At 38.0% G+C, this 19,737-nt stretch overlaps 2 protein-coding genes and 1 long non-coding RNA gene across 4 annotated transcripts; 2 read left to right on the top strand and 1 right to left on the bottom strand.

The window, feature by feature from the left end:
* Positions 1-2,840: 2,840 nt before the first annotated feature.
* On the top strand, positions 2,841-4,467 carry LOC126617266 (uncharacterized). Its single transcript, XR_007621311.1, has 3 exons — positions 2,841-3,034; positions 3,865-4,003; positions 4,110-4,467. It is a non-coding gene; the product is annotated as an uncharacterized LOC126617266 (long non-coding RNA).
* A 1,529-nt stretch (positions 4,468-5,996) lies between these two features.
* On the top strand, positions 5,997-8,085 carry LOC126614330 (L-ascorbate oxidase homolog). Its single transcript, XM_050281924.1, has 2 exons — positions 5,997-7,489; positions 7,630-8,085. Exons 1-2 carry the CDS (start codon positions 6,132-6,134, stop codon positions 7,928-7,930), a joined length of 1,659 nt encoding a protein of 552 aa, XP_050137881.1. The 5' UTR covers positions 5,997-6,131; the 3' UTR covers positions 7,931-8,085.
* A 3,856-nt stretch (positions 8,086-11,941) lies between these two features.
* Positions 11,942-16,250, bottom strand: LOC126615882 (transcription factor Pur-alpha 1-like). Of its 2 annotated transcripts, none has more exons than XM_050283808.1 (5): positions 15,613-16,250; positions 15,489-15,536; positions 12,901-13,041; positions 12,540-12,785; positions 11,942-12,404 (listed from the first exon to the last, which is right to left on the bottom strand). In XM_050283808.1, the coding sequence occupies exons 1-5, from the start codon at positions 15,919-15,921 to the stop codon at positions 12,252-12,254; spliced, it is 897 nt and encodes a 298-aa protein (XP_050139765.1). In that variant the 5' UTR covers positions 15,922-16,250; the 3' UTR covers positions 11,942-12,251. The 2 variants fall into 2 exon arrangements, with proteins under 2 accessions (XP_050139765.1, XP_050139766.1); XM_050283809.1 differs by having other exon boundaries at positions 12,540-12,782; positions 15,613-16,248.
* Between the last annotated feature and the right edge of the window lie 3,487 nt (positions 16,251-19,737).

The following is a 19,737-nucleotide window of genomic DNA, read 5'->3' as shown; positions in this document are numbered from 1 at the left end:
ATGGAAATACTAGTGAAAGGTAAGACATCTAGTTACAATTATTCATAAAAGAAAACCATACGCAAGTGGAAGAACGCTAGATCACTAGTAAGGAAATGCCTCGATGCTCATATTCCTCGTCACTATGTCCTGAGGGGGCGCAAAAACAAAAGGTGAGTGGACCATAATTTATATTAATACTAATAATAATAAAAGCCAATTTCTTTGTGAACCCCCTTCCCCCCGGTTTTGAAAATGTATATAATACTACATATAGGTTTTCTAAACCTCTAACATGCCAAAAATGTTTGTAGTAATAAAAATCATCTCTAAAGGTGGTATCAAAACGCCAGAAGGCAAAACCCAAAAATCTCATAACTTAAATCAATGGTATACTCAACTAGGGGTATCATAGTGGCCCGAAGACATAACCATCACTTGAAAGTGAAGCCGTACTACATTAGGTTACGCCAGTGAAGAAATATAGGGGTCCATCACTCAAAGGTAAAGCTATATGACTCTGCGTTACGCCAGAGAAGAAACGTACGTAATAGGTCCATCATCTGAAGGTGAAGCTGTACGACACTAGTTTACGCTAATGAAGAAATATAGGGGTCCATCACCCGAAGATGAAGCTGTATGACTCTGGGTTACACCAAAGAAGAAACATATACATATAACATAAAACATCGACACTAGCCGTGGCTAGTGAAGTTGGTAGTATGTCATAAACATCATCAATTGTGTTCTATGACCAAAGGCATTAACATACTCGGTTGTGTGAATGTGATGTATGATAACCCACTAAATAAGCACAAAAAACGTATCTAAAAAATCTCATATCAAATTCGGAGCTCAAAAGCTCAAAGCCTCAATTCATAAATCCAAAATAAATCATATTCATAAATCCATAGAATTTCATATACGAAAATCCAATAATTCATAACCTTTCGTAGAACGTAAATTTGATAAATCATAAATAATGCATAAAACGTAAAATCATGAAATCATTCTTTTTGTGAATGCAAGCCTAGCATTATATTAAAATATGCAATTTAAGAAGTGATCCACTCATAAATATTCCGCTACTAGGGAACCGCTAGAACTAGGGAGGAAAGGGTCACTTCCAACCAATGTACCTAAACACAAATAAAGACCATTTAATAAAACTTTACTAAAACGATAGAATTGGGAAAACATATAGCGGATTCAGATTTAGCACGTCGAAAAACCTAAGAAGGGACCTCAGGTTTCCCCACGCTCTGCCATAAGGCAGTGACTCGTAAGGCTACACACCACTGCACGCTCAGAGATTGGTCGTCGAAAAACTCGTAGTCGCTGTCGTGGTTGACAGAGGTGCGTATGCTCCACGCACCGGCCAAGATAGCCATCCACGCGCATCCACACGCAGCCCACGCGCCAACCATGGAAACTAGGATTGGGTCAAGGTCAGGTCAAATCTGAGTTTAAAGTTACTGGGTTGAACTAGGTTATTGGATTGGGCCTGGTAGTTGGGTTGGGTTCGATTTTGGGTTGCGAGTCAGGTCGACCCGGTTTCAGGCTGTGGGTCAGCCGAAATCTGGGCAGAGTTTCTAGAGCTCCGTTCGAGCTCATTTCTTCACAATTTTCAACGTTCTAGCTATGGAAATGAAGCTTATAATGATAAGAAGAAGTTTGTACCATTTTGGAGCTGTGTTGTGGGCGGAGTTGGCTGGAAAATGGCACGGAAGACGACAGTTCTCGCCAAAATCTAGGAAAAGTTTCCCCCAAGCTGTTTCTAGCGTCCAACACTTGATTAACACATACCAACTATTCTAATCTAACTTAAAAGCATGATCTAAGGAGTTCTAGAAGGTTTACCTTGGTCGTAGACAACGTAACTCACCGGAGAACACAAGCACAGTGACTGTGCTACAGTACCGAGAATGAGAGAGATATATGGGTGCCTAGTCGAGGATAGTGATTCCCGTCGCTGCCAAATGGTGGTGATCGGCTCTAGCATGATGGGAACAGTGGTGGATGTCTTGTCATGGTTATGATGTTTGTGTGCTTTTCCGGAGAGAGGAGAAGAGTTGAGAGATGAGAGGAAGATAGATAAGGAGAGAGATAGATAATGTTCTAGAAAGAGAAAAGTTCATAGGGGAAAAGAAAAAGAAGAATAGGAAAATAGGGAAAAAGGGGTCACGGGAAGAACACCCCAGAAATAAGGGAAATTGCCACGTGTCACTCTAGGAGAAGCCCAAAGTGGAGAAATATCTTTAATTGTGAAATTACCAAAATGCCCTTGACGTTCAAAAATTCGTAAAAGCTTTAGCTTTGAATTCAATTTCGTTCTCGTCTACACGTTCGTATCAACGAGTGCTACAAAAATAAAATAAAAGAAAATTTCCTACATGTTAACGGAAGTCAACGTTTTCGTCATTAGGGGTATTTTCATAATTTTAATGAATTAAAACGTAAATTTTTAAGATTGGTCGTTACATATCACATAGAAAGCCATCAAATATTCAAATAGTTTTTCCTATACCTTGAGTTGTACAGTTTCCATAATGTTGTGTGGGACCCCATTAAGAGCTTGAATGGTGGATCTTTCGAAGTTGATTTTGTCGAGGACACCCATCATTCTAGCTACGTGTATGAAGATGAAGTTGTCATTTGACTCGTTGTCAATTAGGAACTTGCCCACCATGGCATCAGAGAATTACAACTTGACCACAAGGGCATTATAGGGAGGGAGAGAATGTCTTCTGGTTGGTGGCGCGATTTTTGGGATGATGAGCCTTTCGCATCGTCTTTTTCCCTTTCTAAGCCCTTTTGAAATAGTCCCAGTTTCTTCCTTTAAGGCTATTGTTAGGGAAATATCTCTTCCCTGAATGGTGGGGTGGTAGTAAACCTAAGGTCTTCGATGGTTCTTTAGTGCCTCTAATTGGGACAAGTTTCGGGGCCATGTGATTTAGATTCGGGTTCGTTGTCCTGGAGGAACCTAAAGGCCAGAGACTTCGAGACGGGCGATTGTGTCTTTGATAGCTTTCATCCTTTCATCTAGTTTGGAGTGGTTAGCTTGTTCCCTGGTTCATAAGTTCTTTTTAAGATCTCTTGTTGATGTGCATATCATTAGAGCATTTTCCTAGACTGGATTTATAAATGGGGCATAATCATCCCTTGTGCCTGTGTCCTGATCATGGGATGTTCTTCTGGACATAACTTCCATATGGCATAGTGATCTGGCTGAGAAGAATATGAGTCTTCTCTCAATGAAAGCACCAATTGTTGAAACCAAATTCGTGCACCTCCATGGGCGGTGGTCAAACGCATATCCAAGTATACCTGAGCAACCTGCAAAACAGTAAACAACTGTGTCTTGCAATTATGATTGTGGAGATAAGATCGTTATGCAAGCTTATGGTAGATCTTTCGCATTTGATTTCTTGAGCGAAACACGTTAACCTTGACATACATGGGAATGAGTGTATGTCCTGTGAGAAGGTCACATGTCTACATGTGGTGTTTTAAAGAAACTTGAAATTGTATTAGCATGACTATTACACACACTACACTTTAAGGATGATCAAAAAGTTACTGCTAACATTTGAACAAGGAAGATTAGCTTGGATTAGCTTGTTTTGTGCTAACTAAGGTTCTCAATGATCTGTTCTCTTGAATGAAATTCTGTGAGGGTCACATAGGGGGAAGCTAATGTTTTCCGTGTTACTACTTTTTCATGTTTTCTTTATTTTGCCCTAGGACTAGCAAAAGTTAAGTGTAAGAGTATTTGATAAGCTTATATATATATATATATATTTTTTTTTACATCAAATTTACTTGTCTTTTCTAAGTTAGTTCCTTGTATTTTTGAGCTATTTACTTTGTTTTTGTGTTTTGTAGGATTTTTTCAGGCAAAGAAAAGAAAGGGAGCACAATTGAGATTTTAAATAGCAAATTCGTCAAAATTGCCTGTGCAGATCAGCTGACTTTGGCAGCGAGTTGCGAACAACTCAGAATGAATCAGAGAATGAGTTTTAATGTGCGTGGAAAGCTACGAATGTCTATTTTCTAGAGCACTTTACGACTTTTATATCATTTTTTAAGAAGAAGTTATGCTTATTTTAATACTGAAATGTTCCCTAAAGGCTGAGCAGTTTGTAATTGACAAGAAAGCAATGAAGGCAATAAACACAATAAATCCTAACGGCCACAATTGATGCAGCGAAGAAATCCACAAGTCTCCATACTAATTGGCTTTAATTAGGAATGAATTCTCATGATGATGGAAACCATAACACATTTGAAAGGTTATGAAAAGAAAAGAAAAGAAGCCAAATGTGAAGAAGAGAACAAGAAGGCAGCAAGAACGAGTGAGGAAAAGCAACAAGGATAACACTCTATTCTTTTGGTTTCATCTTCTCAAACTCATGTCTTTCTTTTGGTTTAATTTAAGAATTATGTGTAACTAATTTCTAGAAGTTAGGGGCTGTTTGAAGCCTAAAAAATGATTGCAAGTTTGTTATGACTTTTTGTTTGAATTTCTCTTATGAAGGATGAAAATTGGTTCACTACCTATGTTAGTGATGAATACTTTATGTGTTTTCTATGGATGCATACTTAGTAAGCATATATAGGATTCTAATGCTATGAACATGTGTGTGCCTACCCTTACCGAATGAGGACCTACATATGTTCTAGAGTAGTATTTGTTAATTGCAATTAACATGTGAACCAATTTCTAGGATAAGTAAGACAACGCCAGTATTTACGATGCCCTGTGTTGACTCAAACTCTTTTCGTTCTTAATGATTTCTACTTCATAAATTGATGAACACGCCATTCTAGATTGCATACTAGAGATTAAGTTGAAAACACCATTCTCTTAACATACTACGTAAGAGAGAGTAATAAGTTGAGTTCTAATAGTGAGCCAACTTGAGCATCTTGATCTAGAAATAAAAGGAATTTGAATGAAAGATAACATGTTTGCATGATTATTTGGTGTTGGATATGTAACATCCCACATCGCCTAGGGGAGTGATCCTTAAATGTATATTCTCATTCCTACCTAGCTTGAGGCTTTTTGGGAGCTCACTGGCTTCGGGTTCCATAGGAACTCCGAAGTTAAGCGAGAAAGGGGCCAGAGCACTCCCAGGATGGGTGACCCCTGGGAAGTTGCTCGTAAGTTCCTAAAAACAAAACCGTGAGGGAATGATAAGCCCAAAACGGATAATATTGTGTTACGGTGGTGGAGCGGGCCCGGGAAGTGGTCCGTCTCGGGCCGGGATGTGACAGGATAGCACTTCCCCTAACTCATTTTCTTAATTTGTGAACTAAATTCTATTTTTCGTCATTTTATCATTGTTGCTATTATGGTTTTGTTGAATTTAATTAAAATAGCAAACCAACTCCAAAAATCTTGAAATTTTGTGTGAGTGTACCTCCGTGTGTCTGTTTGTATATAAAATTTCATTGAATTTAGATAACTGTAAGTTAGTCTAATAATTATTTTTCAATGGCTGGTCATTAGGATAGCAACCTAGTTTTTGTGGTACTTTAAGAAGTTAGGCAAGACAATCTTCCACGGAAAAAATCCTATATTTTCGTATGTTACAAATAACAAATCTTAGTGTTAATAAGGAAAATTAATAGGACATTTTATGCTACTTTGTGGTGTAAATTTAATCCTATCAATAAACAAACAAAAAAACAAAAAAGAAAGTTTCTCAAGTTAAAATGGCTCATTTTATGTATTGCAATCTCCCGGCACAATATTTTCGGTTAAAATAACTACCTTTAGCCACGGGTGGTTGAATCTTTTGACGTGGTCTTGGTTGTTTCGTTTGTGCATGCGTGTTTGTGTTTGTCAGGGAGAAGGGGTCCAAAGGTGAAAAAATAGTAGGAAAAGAAAATGAAAGGGCGGGCGCAATGCAAGGGACAAGAAAGAAGGGCGGGCTGAGAGACGTTTCCGGAAAGTTAATTTGAGCGGTGGAAAAACTGTGAAACAAGTGTATAAAAAGGGAAGAATTGGGAACGAGAAAGATCGTAGAAGAAGAAGCAACAATCTTCTTCAAATAAAACCATAGATATCGATAGGAATTAATAATTATATATTGCGTGAGGAAAGGGTTGAAATTAATAGATCGATAGGAATAAGAGAGAGAGATATGGCTTCCGTGATGTATGCGTTGTTGCTGTGCCTTACAGCCGGGGCACTTTCAGTGGTCCAGGGCGAAGACCCTTACCTGTTCTTCACATGGAATGTCACCTACGGAACCATCTCTCCCCTCGGAGTCCCCCAGCAAGCAATTCTCATCAATGGCCAGTTCCCAGGACCCAACATCAACTCCACCTCCAACAACAACATCGTCTTGAACGTCTTCAACAACCTCGATGAGCCATTCCTTTTGACATGGAGCGGCATCCAGCAGAGGAAGAATTCGTGGCAGGATGGAACCCTTGGAACCATGTGCCCCATCGTCCCTGGCACCAACTTCACCTACCGCTTCCAAGTCAAGGATCAGATCGGGAGCTACATGTACTATCCCGTCACTGCCATGCACAGGGCAGCAGGCGGCTTTGGTGGACTCCGCATCAACAGTCGTCTGCTCATTCCCGTCCCCTATGCTGATCCCGAGGATGAATACACCGTTATGATCGGCGACTGGTACACCAAAAGTCACACCGCTCTCAAGAAATTATTGGACAGCGGCCGCACCATGGGAAGACCCGACGGCATCCTAATCAACGGCAAGAACGCCAAGGGAGACGGCAAAGACGAGCCCCTCTTCACCATGAAGCCAGGGAAGACCTACAAGTACAGGGTCTGCAACGTGGGCTTCAAGAACTCCCTCAACTTCAGGATCCAAGGCCACCCCTTAAAGCTTGTCGAGATGGAGGGCTCCCACACCGTCCAGAACACCTACGAGTCCCTTGACGTGCACTTGGGGCAATGTTTCTCGTTGCTCGTCACTGCCGACAAAGAGCGCAAGGACTACTACATGGTAGCCTCGACCCGATTCACCAAGACCGTGCTCACCGGCAAAGGCATAATCCGCTATGAAAACAGTAACGGCCCTGCATCCCCCGAGCTCCCCGAAGCTCCTGTAGGATGGGCCTGGTCTCTCAACCAGTTCCGTTCCTTCCGCTGGAACCTTACTGCCAGCGCTGCCAGGCCTAATCCTCAGGGCTCGTACCACTACGGAAAGATCAACATCACCCGTACCATCAAGATCGTCAACTCCGCCTCGATGGTGAATGGCAAGCTCCGCTATGCCATCAACGGAGTCTCCTACGTGGAATCCGAAACCCCACTCAAGCTGGCTCAGTACTTTGGTGTGGCCGACAAGGTCTTCAAGTACGACACCATCCAAGATGAACCCCTAGCCACCGTGGAGGACAAGGTCACCTTGGCACCCAACGTTGTCAACCAGACCTTCCGTGACTTTGTAGAGATCATCTTTGAGAACCACGAGAAGAGCATTCAGTCATGGCATTTGGATGGATACTCCTTCTTTGCCGTCGCGTAAGTCCCCTAGCTAACCCTACCTAGTCTCTCTCTTCTATGTAATATGTAATCTCTACATATTTATACCTAGCTAGGTAGCTAATATTACTTACATATTCATGTATAATATAATCATTCAATGCTACTCCTACGTGCAGCATTGAGCCCGGGAGGTGGACCCCAGAAAAGAGAAAGAACTACAACCTTCTGGACGGAGTGAGCAGGCACACCATCCAAGTGTTCCCCAAATCCTGGGCGGCCATAATGTTGACCTTCGACAATGCCGGAATGTGGAACGTGAGGTCGGAACAACCGGAGAGGCGCTACCTCGGACAACAGTTCTACGTGAGCGTCCTGTCACCTGCACGCTCCCTCAGGGACGAGTACAACCTCCCAGAAACCACCCAACTCTGTGGCATTGTCAAGGATTTGCCTAAGCCCCCTCCATACAGCGCTTAAACGATCACATCGTCATCCACTAGTATATTATATATATGCTAGCTAGTACTGTAACACCAAAAGGAATGGCCATCAAGCAATGGATTGGCTGATTGATCATGATTGTATCAACCCTTTCCAAAATGCAATAAATTTACAGTTCTAATATTATCATATATCCATCTCTCCCGTTCCAGCCCACATTACCAAGTCGATGCTCGCTAGCTAGCTATGAATTATTAACAACATTAGACTCAATACATACATATAATATAAAAAAATCTGAAACATAAATATATGGTTTAAAAGAAGAGAATTTTAATGAAAAGCTCTCGGTATTGTCACTTTAACAAAAAACCACATTTTTACACTAAAAAGTCAATCATGGTTGAAAGTTCTAGGATGAGTACTAGTTTAACCTAGAGTGGGGTGAATAGGTTCCAATTTAAAAATCCAATTCAATTTTCAATTTAATTTTCAGTTCTCAAATTAAATCCACATTCACATCACATATCAAACTATCATACTCATATGCAATTAAAACGATAAATAAAAAGTGCACACATGATGTAGGATTTAACGAGGCAAAACCCAACACTGGGAAAATCCTCGGACTTCCAAGCCAGGACAAACACTAAGAGAAATAAGTACAGAAAGACTTACAAAACTCATCAACTAGACACACATACTAGTAGGCAGTTTTGTCTCCGCGCTTTACTACTCGATCTCTCTTCAGTCTTCGAGTTGAAGTGGCACGACACTAACGCGATCGTCAATCACCTTTTCCTCGAACTTTGCAAGATACTAACTTGATCATGCAGAATGCTTATATGATGAAGTGTTTATTTGAAAAACAATCAATTACGAAAATCACAAGGCACATTTTCATAATTGACATTCAATTAAAACCTTAAATGAAAAACAGCATGAAAATAATATTTTCTCTTTAAAAACGCATGCTGTTGAAACCACAAGATAGCAGCAATATCAAAAATATTTTTCCTTATTCAAAACACCAAGATGCTGCCTCTCAAACTTTTATCAAGGAAAAAAGGTTACATGCATATGCAGCTTCCATCAAAACAGTTCCTGACCTCCCTTATAAATACATAAATATGCGACACCCTCTTTCAAGCCCCCTGACCTCTCATATATATAAACCAAAGCACGACACCAATTTCCCAATGATACGGACGACACTATCTGATAAAGATAGCAATCCATGTAGTTAGATGACTCTCACCAAACACGCAATCAGATAAGTTTGAAAACATGATTTAATAATTAATATAGATGGGATAAGTCATTCTAAAAGGATAAAACACACAATGAGTAAAAGTCCTATCCCAAATACAATAACATGTGATATAGATGTAGTTGGATGCATGCGTGCAAACATACTTAAGTGGATGTCTCTGAAACGCTTGCCAGTTTTACTGATAGAGAGCCAAGAGACAAACTTAGACTAAAATAATTACAACGGAAAATATGTACTAGTCTAAGATTACAGACTCAGACGTTTTGTTTAGGAATAGCCAATTTTACCCTAACAATGGTATTATTTACTTTACCCTTTATTTTGTCTTCATCGTTAAAACTCAAAATTTTCAAACCTTTTTCATTAGTTTTCCTTTAAAAAAATTTATATTTCAAATTAACTCTTTGGTGGATACCCTTCATCAAATTTGAATAAATTTAGTATTAGCTTATCCTGGTTTCCGCTTTATTTTCAGACTATGTTGGCTTTCCTAGTTTTTGTTTTGTTTTTAGACCTCTAATTTAGGTTCGGCTTTAGTGGGTTAGGTTTCATGTCCCCCCCTCTATTTTTTCCTTGTATCTTTGTTGTTTCTGTTTTTAGAAGGGTGAGGTTTATGTCCCCTCTTCTTTTCATGTATTTTTTTTTATCTTTTTTTTTTAGGAAAACTAATGAAAAGGGCTTGAAAACTTTGAGTTTTAATGATAAGGACAAAATAAAGGGTAAAATGAATAGTACCAGGATTGACTTTTTAGTGTAAAAATGTGGTTTTTTGTTAAAGTGAACAGTACCGGATGCTTTTCGTTAAAGTTCCCTTTTTTTTTCTCTCTTGTATTATGAGGGGTTAGGTTTATGTCCATCTTGACTAGGTATACTTTTTTTTTTCAATATCAATAAAATTACCGTCAAGAATAAAAAATATAAAAAAAAAATTCTAGAATGCAACCATAAGTATTTTTTTTTGTTGAAACCCATAAAGCAAATTTCAATAATTAAATTGGTGATGTAAATGAAACCAAAATAACGGTTTGAGTCTTTATTGATATTATTACATATCTTTTATTATTATGCTATTTATGTGGAGAGTTGACTTCAGTCTAAAACCTAAATGCATAAGATTTGAGTCTATAACAGTTAGGGACTAGAAACCGTAACTAAACTATCTCTTTCACTTAACATTGGTTAATTTTTTTTTCAAAATTGAAAAAGTAACATTTAATGTGGAAGTTAATTAGAGTGAGGTAAAATGACACATATCAATTGATTAAGTGAGCATACACTATAGGTATGGTGGTGAGCAAAAATGCTCCCTAAATTTATAGACAAAATTTGTAAACTAAAATATGTATCACCAATATGAATGAGCACGTTTATCAATACTTATGTAATAAACCAATCATCAATTTTCATGTCCTTTAGTTTTCAAAATTTTATCTATAAATTTAGTCTCTCTAACAATACCAATAAACTAATTAATATTGGACAACAATGTTTTCGTCCATGGTGGTAACCAACATAAAAAGTAAACTTTGATTTGTCCAAGTAAAAATGTAAATGTTAATTTAAATTAAACAGTAAAAATTTGTTAATCATAATTGAGTAACGAGGTGCACCCTTAACGCTATAATAAACCACATCTATCTATATGAATTGTGTGGGGGGGGGGGGAGATTATTTTCCTAGAAATCTTAGGGATTATGTGATCGTGACCGTTCATCGTATATCATGCAATCAGAAATCATTCTAAAATTTAAAATTAAATATAAATAATACCTAATGAAAACTTCTATAATGCCAATTGATTATTGAAGCCATCATGAATCCACGTATTCGGTAGAAACGAACCGAAGACAATATAATTGTTTAGTGGCTCGAATTGATGGAGGAGTGTGCGAAGTCTCATAGTGAGTTAGTCATAATAATTTAGTGCGAATGCACATTTGACGAGAATCAAACCTAAAACATCTTACTTACAGGTGAAGAAAAATACTATTAGACTGTAATACTAAATAGCACACATATTCAATAGTTGAAATCTTAAAATCTGCAACATTTTCAGTTGCTTTCTACCAACACATCTTCGGTAGCTTAAATCATCTTCGTAAGCCGTCATTAACAATGGGTGTACAACTTCGGGTGGAGCACGAGCCACTAGGATCGAGGTGTTGGTCGATACTTACTACATGTTGATATCTATTTTACAATGATGGGTATCTCTTGGTTCTTGGAAATGGTATTTTAATTAATTTGGTGAGTAGTTTCTAAGGGTATTTTACAGAAATGATAGGTAGATACTTACTAAGGCTATTTAAGTAAAGATGGTAAATGGAGGGCCTACAGGGTTTATTCACTAACTACGATATGTCTACGGGTAGCTCTGTTTCCTTTAAAGCAGTTCCATGAAATACTAGATCAATCTGTAAAGGCAAAAGTGCATACACGATGCCTCAGAGAAAATTTACTCAGGAAAAGAAGAATAACTAAATAATTATATGCAGCCCTAGTTATGTAGATATGATATTGCACGATTGCCTGGCACGGTAACACTTGCTGCTCAAGCTAAATCATCTCTACAATCTGCCAGCAGACTGACGACTAGTATAGCCCCCCTCAAAACCAAGTTTTTCCCCCTCCTCGTAATTTTTAACATTCAAGGGTAACATCACCAACCACAAGGTTACACTTAAAACAAGTGACAAGTGAAAACCTGCACCACAAGCCATAAAACTAGAAACAAATCAAGTAGATGCATTTGTGCTACTGAACAAAATATAGCAGAGCTGGAATGGTCATTATTATTAAGCTGGAAGGTTGACAGACTATCAAACTCAAGTTACATGTATCTTGTCTGTTTTTTGTGTTATTGATGTTCAAATTAAGCTTGGCAATCATCTCCGAATTCTACGTTGAGCAATCAGAAAACGGATATTATTTCAGACTTGAATGAGAGAACAGAAGAAGAGAATAAAATAACAGAACACAGCTGTAAGGAGAATTCCACCCTAATCAAAACACCTACTTGTACCTCTAAAGCAGTCTTGATATACTGGAATTATTGGTTTAATCACCAAACCCCAGGGGAAGGATTCACCTCTGGGGAGAATCCACTGTCCGAACATTTGCACCTGTCATTCCTTCAATTCGGTCTTTGGTTATCTCCACAAAATGACCTACTATTTCATGGAACTGCTTGAGCCCTGACAGGGGGAGAATTATGGAGGACCGATCAGAACCTGCAACCTGCAATTTAAACAGAATTCTAAAGATATTATGATTTCATTTACTGCCAGAAACCTAAAATAAAAAATATAAAATGAACAAGCAAAATCCTTCTAGAGTCTCAAAGAAAAAATTCTTTCACTTCCTGAAGCATACCTCAGATATTCTTAGGAAATGTCCCCTATTATTATTCCCAAGATCAAAGAAGAATCTCTTTTGATCAGCTCTGATCACTTTAGACACCCCCATGTTACCAATTTCATCTTGTGCCGGCAACTCTGCGGATCTGTCAACATTCAGTTCAGAAGTTGGAGCAGTTTGACTATTGTGGCCAGATATGAAGCCAGCGCCTACGTCATCTGAAAGCCCAACAAGGCGCTCTGAAGGTTCAGAACTTTGCTGCTTTGGCATGGAAACAACCAGGTGAAAATTCACAAGACTTGTAAGTCACTCCCAAAAGAGAAACTTATATTACCTAGAAAGTAGGAAAGAGTTTATGCATGAAAAACAAGGACACCTGATTCGGCAGTATAAAAAGCCTTGATGCTTCATTGATATCAGCTAAAATGTTTCTAAATGCTGCCCACCCTTCATCTCGGGTGCTTCCTGCAGGAACAATGATAGTACTGCGATTTCTACTAACAGAAGCTTCAGAAACCTGCACCAAACACGTTGTGAAGCTGTGTACATACACAACAATGTTTTAAGCATTTGACACCAAGTACCTTAATAGGATATATACTATGCTCTAAGCTGTTGGAGAAAATAAAAATAAAAATCCCAACATTTAGAATGTCAACGAGTTGAAGATCTTAAGTAAATGGTATGTTTCCTATTGATGTCAGATTTTCATCCAACGACTTAGGCATAGAAACTTTCCCCTTAAATTACTTCACATCAAGGAATCTGGGCAACAAATACCATTTAGTAAGTACCGTAGGGCTCCATGTTATATCAAGCCCACAAAAATATTCAAATCATTCACAAGCTGCTCCAGCCCAACAGTAGACATGAGCTACTGAAAAGTAGAAGATAGAGTAGTCCTTCAACAGTTGTGTCAAGCACAAATAACTTTACCTTAGTCTTAATAAGATTTGAGCAGTGATGCAAAAATCTGGAAGTCTGTCTAAGATATTGATGACTAAGAATTTATAGAGAACCCATATGGAAATAGGGGGTCATTTGATTTCTTCCCAAGGTGTTGCTGAAATTCTGAAATTTCGGCAACACATCAAAACCGTATCAATACAATTAAATTTCCAATATACAGCAGAATTTTCTAGCAAATCCCTAATAATTTAACCGTGTAGGATGTATATCTCTGAAATAGGATGTATATCTACAAAGCACTTAGTTGGGTTCCCACAACTTCTCGTCTTTATAGCAAATGCAAACCTTGCCCTAACCATGTCTTTGGGGAGATGGGAAAACAAAATATCCTACCCACTTTAGACAAAAACACTATATGGCATGTTATAAGAAAATAAAAAGGAGAACAGTGAAAATAAATGCTAGAAGGATTATGAATTATTCATTCCAATGATATAGATTTTCAAGTTTTGGCTTTTCAAGTTCTATAGTAAACATTTAAATGGGCTGAAATTGTAATGATTTGGGATAAATGCGGGTTAATGTTTATTTTTAGAAATATCTAAGTATTTTCCTTTCGGGCATAAAGTAGAGATTTCCTAAAGTTCCCTTTAGAATCTCCATGAATTGAATAAAATAGCAAATTTTAGGGAACCTTTACTTGTATTTCTACTGATCCGTTCAACTATATCCAAATTTTCAACCTTATCCATGATACACTATTATGCTAACATATATCATAAAAAGTAAAGACGTGTCAGCTGCCATTGGTCAGAGGTAGGTGATAAAAACCCCAAGACCAAAGATATTCCTCATTAGAAATAAACAAGGGAAAGTTTTATAAAAAAAACAAAGAGATACTAGCAAAGTATGTATAAGTACAAAGGTGAAGCAAAAATCAGTATAAGACACTCAGGAAACAGAGACAACACACATAAAATGTCTGCACGTGACATCACCACCACTGGTGGTTCTTCACATGAAACTGGATCCCAAAGTGTTAACCAATCTCCATCTCTACCGTTAAATATCCTGTTAATTCTTCTTACTTCACAAAAACCATCAGAGTTATTTGATGGACCCATACATTCACCAACTACATAATCCTCCATCCAAACCTTGACTTAACAAGTGACTATTACCCCAAGTGCTTTGGAATATTTAACAGAAAAATGCTCAAAAACAAGTAGATGCTAAACTACTTTAATATGAAATTTCATGGATACACTTTCGAAACTTGGGGACTAGAAACATTTAGTGAGAGAAAAGTTTTGAAAGCAACATTAAACTAGAAAATCATCCTCATTATCCATTAGAGGAGGAAAAAGTATTTATGAATTTGGTGGTGGTGGTGGGGTGGGAATGGCAGGGGAGCAGAGGGAAAAGTATTGCTTGTTGTAGATTCATTACTTTTGTCGTCCAACTAAAGAAGCCAATTTCTGAGGCATTTCAGGGGACTCCTTATAGAATCAGTCTCTTGGTCTTGTGTAAAGTTTGAAGAAAAAGGGTTCTAAAACAATTCACTGTGAAATTAAAATAGTCCTTGACTATTCATCTGCATAGATTTCTGTGCTTAATTTATCGATAGTTTCCCTAAAACAAGGATGAAGGATGTACATATCAATACCATGTAATCCAGAACATATCTACACACCCATAAATATATGTACACAGATGGAAACATAATTGTTAGCATACAAATCTTAATTATGAAAAAAATATTAGAAATACTGAATTAAGGTCAGGTGAAGGTGATGAGGCAACCGCAGATGCAAGGCTAAATTGGTGTGTGCCTAGTGTGTAGTCAAATGTCATTATGCACACGCAGGCAGATGCAAGTAAGTAAAACACCAAAAATTGATCCCAAGTAAGTAGAGTCTGTAACTAATTCAAGGATGTGGTTGGAAATTAGCATGAAAATTTGATCGGATGGGATACTAATAAGATTTTCGAAACAGACGATAGAATATATTGCCAAAAAAAAAAAAAAAAAAAGAGAGAAAGGGAAAAACGGACCTTCAAGAAGCGGCCCCTGCGATTTTCGCCAATGTCAAAGTAGAAGACCTAAGGAGGAGAAATTTAGGTCAGTCAGAAAAAAGAAACTAAAGAAGAAGAAAGCATGAGGAGGGAGGGAAGTTACCTTGGTGTCGAGCTGCAATTCCTTGCTGAAGACTTCCTGGTCGTCGGAATTGACATAGTAATTGAAGAGATCGAGAAACCAAGAGATGCCGGAGAAGGGAACGATGATGGTGGACCTGGTGGCCGACGTCTTCTCGGAAATTTTGAGATAGCGGCCGCGAGGGTTCTCTTTGAGATCGAAGTAGAAGAGCTTGTGCTCAACCTGCAGCGTCTTACACAGGAGCTCGACATCATTACCGCCGCCGCCACCTCCACCTCCACCGCCTACTGCCGCCGCACCGCCTCCTACGCCCCCCGAACTCCCTTCCATCTCCAAATCTTTCTGTTTATGTTATTTCGTAATCCTAATCCTAGTTCAAATAAATAAAACTTACCACTTCGCCACTAGTACTGGTTATTGAGTTGAGAGTTTTGAGACTTGAGAGTTGAAACAAACCACCGACGGAAGCTGTGGTGCCCTGGTTGGTGGGTAACTTGCTACTTGGTAGGTGTCAGCCGTCAGATCTCACTTCTCAAGCTCCTCGATTGCCAGTTATGCAAACTAGGGTTTTGGGCCTTGGGAATGTCATGTGAGGGCGAAATTGACCCACTCTGACTCAGCCTCCAGTTTCCACTAGCCACTTTACGTTAGGAGCGGTTCCATTTGGTTTTTAGTTGAAATTGAAAATCAAGCTTAACTTATTGTTCGGTTCGACGAGGTTTTTCTTTCGGATTTTTTTTGGGTTCAAATTAGTTCGGTTTTTTTTCGATTCGGTTTAAATTATATATATATATATATTTTTTTTAGAAAAATATGAGAATTGATGAAGCATGTTGTCCTAAAAATCGCAATCTCTTACTGTAAGAAGATCAAATGATTATACCATAGCAGGGGTAAAGGTATAAAATCACAAGATGCATTGTGATTATAGATTGAGACACAATCAAATTCACCACCACAATTTTTACAGTTTGACAATGAGAAAATGCAAAGTAAAAAACACTTGTCGAACATTCAGAGAGAAACAAAAGATAAATAAGATAGTTGCTTGGGAGAAAAAAGAGGGCTCAAAAAATTTGGGCTTCAAGTTTGCCCTTCAAGATATTTGAGTTTAAAAATTGGGCTAAAAAATAAATACTCAATCCGATTTGTCTCATGAACTATCACCCAATTTTCGATTTTCTCCTGAACTTTTTAATTGGAAAATTAAGAACTTAAACTAATATTTTTGGCTGATTTGCCCTCTGCTGTTAATTTTTCATTCATTCCATCCAAATTTTTGTTAAATGAAAGCACGTACACAACATGTGTGCGTAGTTCGGTCGTTTCATTATTTAAAATAATTGAAAACCTTAGATTTCTAAAATATAGACCTATGCAAATATGTGTGATTCTATAACTTTTGTGTCTGAAGGTCTAGTGAAGTGACGCTTTTGTCTACAAAGGAGAGTTATGTGGTTTGCTCATGATAAGAGTTAACGTTAATTTAGATGAAATCTATGAAAAACTAATGGTAGGGGAAAATTGGCCAAAAAAATTAGATTAAGTCCTTAATTTTCCAATTAAAAAGTTCAAGGGGAAATCGAAAGTTGGATGATAGTTCAAGAGGCAAATTGGCAGTTTACTCTAAATAAAATTAAGGGTAAATCTCAGTTGTTTCTTTGTTTTCAACCTTCTTATATCAATTTTTTTTCATCTCAGTCTGATATCTAAAGTTATAATTTTAGAACACTTTCATATATCAGTTAAAACCTCTAAACATAGATAATAATTAGACGACACATGTCATTCTGGGTCTACTTGCATATTATAAAATTAAAAATTAAAAAGTTGAAAACGCAGCACTTCCTACTCCTAGACCTCAACCCACTCCTCCACCTCCAAAACCCAGCTCTATTTCTCGCCGGCGTCAAACCCTCATCTCCTTCCCTCCTCTCATCGCCTTTCTTCTCTTCCTTCTCTCCGCTGCTCTCTTTCCACCTCCCCTGCTCTACTTTCAATTCCCTCTCCCAAACCTTCAATTCCATTTCCGCAGTTCGTCGCGACCTTGGGTCACCGCCCTGGGATTCGTGCCTCGCTGCCAACTTCTAGAGAAAGAAATTCGAAAAATTCAATTTCAATCTAATCCAGTTGAAAACGCAGCATCCCCTTTCCCAAACCTGTGATGTGGATTACTTGGTCGTGAGGCCTGCTGGTAGAAATTTAAAATCTAACGGCCCACGATGCCCAAATGCGTCATAGCCACATCACAATCGTCTAATCGGACCAAACCTGGTAACAGTTCTTTGTCACTCTGAATGGGGCGAGGCTTTCGATCCGATTATTTTTGGATGGAGACACCATGTTCTTGTTGGTTTTTTTCTACGAGGTTCTTGCATTGCTCGGATTGTGGCAGGAGGCAAAGATCTTGTTTTTGGGTCTCGACAATGCTGGCAAGACGACGTTGCTTCATAGGCTCAAAGATGAGGTCTTTCTTTCAATCCCATCCCTTTAATTTTGTTGGTGGGTTTGGGGTGCTTACGAATGCGGTCAAAGTTATGATTTTTGAATGGGTCAATCTCAAACCACGGAATGATGTCGCACCGAGAAGAGAGAGAGAGGGAAGGAAGGCTGAAGAAAAAGTGAAAAAGGAGATCAGAGAGGGAGAAAAGAAAGAGGGGTTGGTGTTTTTCTGTGTTGGGCGGAGAAGAAGAAACAGATAGAGGAAGAATGTGGGGTGCGAAGAAGGGGTGACGGCGACGAAATCAAATTTAAATTTGTTAGGTTTAGGTTTAGTTTTTTAGTTTTTAATTTTTTTAAAGTTTTTTAATAAGAAAATTTAATAAAAATAACTTAAAAACTTTAAAAGTTAATTAAAAATTATATGATAACTTTATTTAATGGTTAAGATGAAATCCAACACTAAACCAGTTCAATCAAAATGGTCCAAATATTAAGTTTCCTATTTTACCCCTAATGACAAGCTCTGCCTGTTCAATAACTCTTTCCCTTTCTCGATATTCCTTGCTATTATTTTTATTTCCAATTCAATTCCACTTTCTCCATTGTTGCAATTGAATTGATCGAATCTCTCTCTCTCTCTCTCTCTCTCTAATGATCTCTCCACCCAACCTGTTTTTCATTTTCAATTTGAATTCCACCATTTTTCGAATCAACTGAATTGATCGAATCCGATAGCATGGGCGAGTGTCTCAACATCGAACCTCTAGAGCTCAGTTTCTCCTGTCAATAAAACACGCTTTCTTTCTTGTTTGATCGGTTTCTTGTTTAAAAGATTTGCTTATTGCGATTTCGTTTTTGATTTCAATTTACGGTTATGTTTTTGTTATTGAATTTCTGTAATCGAATAATGATGAAGGTGGAGACGACAGTGATCGGGAAGCTAGAGCTGCTGTGTTTGTTTTTGCTATTGAATTTTCGGCATTGAAATTCTTGAGTGAGGAAATATTTTTCTTTTTTCATTTAAAGTTACTGAGTGAGGGTTTGCTGCTCCCATGATTGTTGAAAGTACAACAAAGAGGTTTGATGGAGGAGTGCCATTTTTTTTAGCCTTATGAATGGCTTTTTCCTTTTGGGTGGGTTAGTTTAGGAATTAGCTGCTGTCCTTCTTATTAACCTCTAATTTGAAGAAGAATTGCATTTCTGGTTAACTAATCAAATTACGACATGGATGATCCTATTAATTTAATTAGTAAGAAACAAAAAGAGGATAAGAAAATCTTATGAGGGATCTAATATATGAAAAATACTACTAAGAACTTTGAATTTTGCTTAAGAAAGGTTGTATCTGAGCATATTCGACCACACACCCCCCTAAGGGATGCCTTTATTCCAGCTCCTATCTATGATTAAAGGGCTAATATGTTTCAGTTTCAATACAAACACTATTTCTGAAACTAAGCTAAAAAACTGATACTATTTCTGGAACTATAGCAAAATTACCCACATTATTTCTGAAAACTGAACGAAAATAACTTGCATTATTTCTAAAACTACAGCAAAATAATCCACACTGTTTATACCATACTTAGGGCCTCCGTATTTATACCTTGTATAAACACTCAGGGGACTCAAATGTAATTATGTAATAAATAGAGGGGCAAATATTTAACAAGTGAGGAGCCCTTATTCTATAAAAGGACCTCT

The sequence above is a fragment of the Malus sylvestris genome, chromosome 3, assembly GCF_916048215.2.
Source record: "Malus sylvestris chromosome 3, drMalSylv7.2, whole genome shotgun sequence".
Classification (NCBI taxonomy): Eukaryota; Viridiplantae; Streptophyta; class Magnoliopsida; order Rosales; family Rosaceae; genus Malus; species Malus sylvestris.
This window is presented reverse-complemented; position numbering and strand designations above follow the sequence as displayed.

Excerpts from the sequence above, each read along its gene's own strand:
- LOC126614330 (XM_050281924.1), top strand. The coding sequence starts at position 6,132 with ATGGCTTCCGTGATGTATGCGTTGTTGCTGTGCCTTACAGCCGGGGCA. Across the intron at positions 7,490-7,629 it reads TACTCCTTCTTTGCCGTCGC|CATTGAGCCCGGGAGGTGGA; the intron begins GTAAGTCCCCTA and ends TCCTACGTGCAG.
- LOC126615882 (XM_050283808.1), bottom strand. The coding sequence starts at position 15,921 with ATGGAAGGGAGTTCGGGGGGCGTAGGAGGCGGTGCGGCGGCAGTAGGC. Across the intron at positions 13,042-15,488 it reads GCAGGGGCCGCTTCTTGAAG|GTTTCTGAAGCTTCTGTTAG; the intron begins GTCCGTTTTTCC and ends TGTTTGGTGCAG. Across the intron at positions 12,786-12,900 it reads TTTTTATACTGCCGAATCAG|CAGCAAAGTTCTGAACCTTC; the intron begins GTGTCCTTGTTT and ends TCCATGCCAAAG.